General features: G+C 42.2%; 1 protein-coding gene across 1 annotated transcript in view; it reads left to right on the forward strand. All coding sequences in view use genetic code 11, as the record gives it.

Moving 5' to 3' along the window:
• Positions 1–5,794, forward strand: part of EGR_04112 (hypothetical protein) — a gene marked incomplete at both ends in the record, with an annotated part of 8,725 nt that extends 2,931 nt beyond the window's left edge. The window contains 2 exons of the mRNA XM_024493361.1: positions 853–963; positions 5,605–5,794. Of these exons, the coding sequence (XP_024352275.1) occupies positions 853–963; positions 5,605–5,794 (301 nt within the window). The remainder of the gene's footprint in view (positions 1–852; positions 964–5,604) is intronic.
• Positions 5,795–6,000: the final 206 nt, after the last annotated feature.

The raw sequence follows: 6,000 nt of genomic DNA on the forward strand, positions 1-6,000 counted from the left end.
CTAGACTTTCCTTTTATCCTCTGCCAATGTGGGCCTCAACCAAAAGTATAATATCGTACATCCTACGTGAAAAAGAAGCGCAAGTTTATCTGTTTCTTTGGAGCTTCTTCAGTATCATTTTTATTGCAGCCCGTTCTAACTGGTAGTTCAAACCTACACTTATTCTTCTGTATCAGTCAACTGTGTTTCTTCCGTACAGTAGCGCACACTCCTTTGTGATTTAAGTGGGTGCAAAAAAAGCTTTAGCGTGATTTTATTCGTTTTCCTCTGAATGGCCAAAAACACCTCATCACATGTCCACAATAAATTAAGGAAATATCTTACACTAAATGCCTACTTCTTTATTATTCCGTGCATGAAAAAGATGTAATGCAGTCGTGCATCAAATGGACATTTTCCGTGCCACTGTAGAGTAGCACGATCAGTGTGGCCAAGAAGTAAGTCAGTTGGCGGTTGACAAGCCTCGCCCAGTGTGTGAATCAGCCACCTCTACCATTACAGTAATGAATGGAGGTGAGTAGTCCCAGGTAATCTAAGGAGTAGACATTTTGTGCCTGAAGGAATGACGACCTCCAGTAAAGTGTAAATGAAAGAGCCACGTGGATGGTTAGTAAAACAAAGGTGGGCGGATCAGCTTCAATGCTTAAGCAGGCCACAGGGCCCCTCCTTCTGGTAATGACAAATAGGGAAAAACTTGAGTGGTTGGGAGACTTCCCTTATATGTTGATACTGTAGTGTGAGTGTGGTGAAGGGACGTTAAGTCCAGTCGCATCATTAATTTGGTTTAACACAATCCCCTACAGCAAGCCATTGGCAACATGACCTTTCTGAATTGTTGTCTTTGAACTGCAGATTGGAAATGCCAACAATGGTTAACACAAATCATCTGTTGTTGCCAAAAACATTATGCAAGTTTGTAGAACTCTCAGAAATCAAGAGGCAAGGTCACAAATATTATGGTCTGTGAGAGTGGAAGCATTTGAGGTGTTAGCAACACAATGGTTGTTAGGATCTCAGAGGAAAGTAGACTACCACAATTCAGATGTTAAATCATGCTGACCGATTTCAATCTGACCAATTTAGACGCAGCTTGGGAAGTAAGCTATCTTATTCATTTCCTAACTTCGAATATCTCTTTTATTCAATGATTTGTTTGCTTAACCTCTGCAGATGCGCGGTAACCTGTTGACATAACCTGATTAGGGACAGAGGTCATATCATTTGCTACGCTAGCTGCAGATGTGTTGAGTTAAATCGAAGTCATAAATGGTAACACCAAGCCACAAGACTTCACTCTTAATTGATTCAGAAGATATTTAGGAGTACATGACCTTCATTAAGATAAGGAGGAATGGTATTGCCTAGTGTCATTTGCTTCAGGCTGGGTTGGTCCTTGCGGTGCAGTACACCGTCGTGCCGTGTAAGTGCACCAACATTTCCTCATTTACCTGCTAATGGTTCGTTCAATTCCATTCTTCTATAAACTAAATTCAATGAAAAAATGATATAATTGGTTGCCCTGACCAGTGCTACAAGGACAATAAGAGGACTAATTGGAAAGCTATAGCTATAAATTTAGCAGAAGTATACTAGAATAAGAAGGTCTTCTTTTTTCCTCCGTTTTTCTAAACTGACTCCAACTTTATCGAAAAATTACAGATGAACGAGCTACTCGATGAGTCTGTCACTAAGATTAGGGGGAAGCACCTACTACTGCAGTTCAGATGATGTATTATTGTAACTAGCTCTCTTCCGATTAATTCTACTGCTTCTCAACAAGCTTAAAGTTCAATCAGTCGCCTGCCAAGACCATAGCATATCCGGTTTTCCTTTGTAAAATCCAAACCATATATTGTCAACACAGTTTCTTGTAAATGATTATCATGAACTGCTGCAGAGATCTCATTTCACATTGATGAGAATGTCCCTAGTGCTTTTTGTCCCCAGTCCCTAGTGATAGCTAGTTTCCAAACATTCTGCAGTGTTCTGAAGTTTCTAAAAAAACTCCTGACTTACTCATGGCAAGCAGAGGTGTACCTTCGACTAACACATGAACTCATACCCGCGCAGTCCCTGCCCTACAGCCACTATGCGCATACGCACTGAGCCCAGACCTTTCGGCTTACTCGTTAAGTCGGTTAAGGACGACACACACTCTGAAGTCTTCCCTATGACCATCTGGTTAGAAGCTCAGTATGATCTAAAAAACGAATTCAAACACAAAAACTGTGGTCTGTAACAGGTGACGACTTGGGTTATAACACACATGAGTGATGTAACTGTTAAGACTAGGAAATCGGCTCATCAGTTGGATGCGGCACTGGAGGTGAAAGGTTTCACATTACTAATCCACAAGCACTTTCCACTTGAAACGAGACTTCGAAAAGATGTGTTACCACAAAACCTACCAATGAACATGAAGAGGCAATCTTGATCCCTGAGCCAGCGAAGTTGTTTCCATCTTATTCTTGAACATTTTACCCTTGGCACAAATAAGCGGTTTCCAAACGTGCACACTGTTTGACTGGGAACCAAGATGGATGTGTCCCTGTTTGGCATGTGATTGGTTTCCTTTTGGTGCTGGGTACTCCTGCAGTTTGTTACAAAGCCATTACTCATTGGTGAAGAAGATGATGATAAAGGCTGCAGAATGATGTGCTGATCGCAGTGATTGGGAGCAACATCTAGAGTTTGCAGTGGAATGGAAAGCCCAACACGGAATAACCGACAAACCAGTGATTTGTGGCTGTGTCGAAAGGCAGTGTAATTTGGTCTGGTAAAGTTATGTAAAAGTGAATATTAAGGGAGCTTATTTGCCTACGCTGCAAATGAACGGCCTCTGCTAAGTGAGGAATACGCCATTAATAACGATTCCACAACGCCTGCCCCAAATTCAAGGTCGAAGATGGTAGGAAACTTTGCGGTGGGCGTGTAGACCGTAAAGCGGGAGAAGGAATGACATTTAGCATCAAAGCTGGCAAATTTATAAGTCTTGCATCTCTCCTACTTGTCATAGGAGAAGCATATCTGCCAACCACAAAAGGTACTTTAGTCAAATGCTGGCGAAACTCCGTTTTCGCATCCCTTTGCATTGTTGTGATGTTGAGAGCTTCCCAAACACGACAGCTCTACAATTAGCAATATCCACTATTCCATGTTTGCGTTTGTGCACAATGACTGCCTTTTCAGTTAAGCTCAGCGAATTTCGCATTCTTTGCTAAAAACAAAACACGCGGAGCCCACTTTAGCAAGGATTGTGTCTTTCCACTCATTTAAAACGCCACACAGATATTTGAAGCCACTTTGTGGTACGATCAGCTGGTTTTGGAAACTGTTCCTACAGTAACAATTTGTTGTTATTTCCATGTGTTTGTGCGAATGCGATGGTGGGCACTGTGTGGAAGGAATGCGGAACGGTTCGCATCCACAAGTATGTGTTTCGACCGCGTCGCACTTCCCAACCCAGCAATGATGGAGGTGAGTAATTGAAGGTGAATAATTGCAGGTGGTGGGTATGTGGATGTTCTGTCCGTGTTAATGGGCTTGCAGCAAATAGCTTGATCGAAGCTGGCGAGCATTGAGATACTACTGCATGGTAGGAAGATGTCTGCTGTTGATGGCATTCACATTAGAAAGACTTTTGAAACCGCAACTTATTGACAACCACTCTGACTTCCACTCCCTATTAACACCCAGGCCCTTTGACTATTTACTTGAAGACGAGGTCTAATAAACAACTTAAAATCGGGCTATAGACAAGTTGCTGTAAATGTGGTTCAGAGGACATGGTGGTCTCCTTTGTCCTGTTGGTAGTCGACAGGGTTTTCTACGCAAAAACAATCAGCGTTCAAACCATGACTGCTGTACAACATCATTCTGACTCCATTATTGTGAAATGCAATTTGCAAGAGGACTCGTGACAGCCGAAGTAGAGGGATCATAATTAGAAGCAGAGAGAGCAGTCTAGGAGATATTGCCTTAGAGAAGTTTGTACAATCATCCGTTTTCATTGCATTTCGCCCATGCCTGTGATGTCCATTTATATCCCAAGGAATGACTCCTAGCACAACAATGCGCGCTTTTGCGTTCATCATCCAAAAAGTACTTGGATTTGTTCCTGAATATGCATACGCAATAATGCCTCCAATTTCTCTTCCTTGAATTCTTGGATTTGACACATGAAGCAAGTATATTCATATCTGCTTTCGTTTCACACTTCTCATCTCATATGCGTGCAGTAATTCCCGCCAATTAAATGGTGGCATATGTCCGTTCTGCTGCGTTGAAAGATTCTTATCTCCTGTGTAGAGTGTGCAGCTGGGCATCACACAGCGAGGTGTGACAGCAGCCTCAAGGGAACCTCAGTTGAAAATACGCTTACTTCAAACACCTCACAACTTCGGTGCACCGAGTTTTAGTGGCATTTTGCCTTTATCCTAGAGGCAAAGCACGTGGTGGCATGCCTCTTCCATGCCTTCATTGAGCCATGTAGGTCCACGATCGAACCATCCCTACACGGCATTGGTGCTGCTTACCTTGCATGCCAGTTAAGTGTTCCTCAGAAGCTCGACAGTGCATTGTAGAATGCTGGCCATTGCGAATGTGAGATGATCATAGCACTTAAGTTATGTTTTACTGCTGTGTATTATCCCAAAATCATGGTTCAAGAATTTATTAGGATAAATATGTTTTTCATGGATCTCGCTGGACCAAAATGTATAAAGAGGCGTTAAGCTTACAATGCTGGCCACTAGGTGCTATTTCACATCTTTGTTGTCCTCAAGAGGTAACAGAAAACTGTCGTAAGGTAAGAACAAATTTGTGATCTTTCACCTACCCATAAAAGAGCATGGTAGGACCTACTATACGTTTCCCAAAAGAGAGCGTGCGGGAGTCACTTGAGGCAACTATCGACGGCATTCAAATCTTCATTCTCCCCATCGCCTCTCACAGGAAGGCGAAACCTGATCCATTACAAAACCGCTCCCTACTTTCTCATGGACAGAACACCCACCCTTTTCGATTCTTTTGCCATCTATTGAAGGATTCCTTATTGAACTGGTAACACAGAAACACAAATTTGATTCCCAAAGGGGGTAAGATATGAAAGGAAATATAAGATACACATCTATTATTTTCTCCAATATTTTTACGGCAAGTTGCATTTCAAAATCCCTTTTAGCCCAAACCCATTGTAGTACGAGACTTTCAGCTATCCTGTGAGAAGCTGTGAGGCGACTTATATGCATTTAAAGCAAGTACATTTGCAGGGGCTGAGCTATGCGGAAGAAAGGGAAATAAGTCAGAAGTTTCAATAGGTTACCACTCTGATCATAGCGGTACGTTACCTCCGGTGATCCTTGTAATCCATATCACTTTCTGCTAGTTGAAAGCTTTTTGCCTTTCCCCTTACTAACCGCCTCCAGCAGAGTAAATCTTAAGCACTGCAATGCAACCCCTAGGAAGGCAAATGGCAAGGCGATCAATCCAGCCTTCTGTATAACAACGGTACTGCATGAAGTTGTCTGAACACTGATTGCAGGAGGATTCCTCATCACAATTTGCGCGCACGTTTATAGCACATTGTTTAAACCTATTTATTAGGTCCCACCACAATGACAAAACTGAGGCACTGTCTACTTATTTACAGCACATCGGTGCTCCTTCCACTGTATCGAATGTCAAACATGCCTCAGTAAGCACTGGAATCCTCTATCATTGCTTTGTTCCCAAGTATCCTGAACAACTTTTTAGACTAATGCTTTTGAAAATTTCATCAGCAAATAAATATTAAAGCTTTTGAGGTTGGACCGACAACCACCACTTCAAGAAATAGATGCAAGCACTCAGCAATTCTCCTTTCGGCTTAGAGCCTATCCATCCATACGCATAATTCGGAGTCCACCGAAATACCCCCAACTTACATCAGGTAGTTCATCACTAGTAATGGTATAGAACTATACATACACGCTTAAAAGTGAATTTCTTGGCAGGAATAAA

Source organism: Echinococcus granulosus (genome assembly GCF_000524195.1).
Source record: "Echinococcus granulosus chromosome Unknown EG_S00024, whole genome shotgun sequence".
NCBI lineage: Eukaryota > Metazoa > Platyhelminthes > Cestoda > Cyclophyllidea > Taeniidae > Echinococcus > Echinococcus granulosus.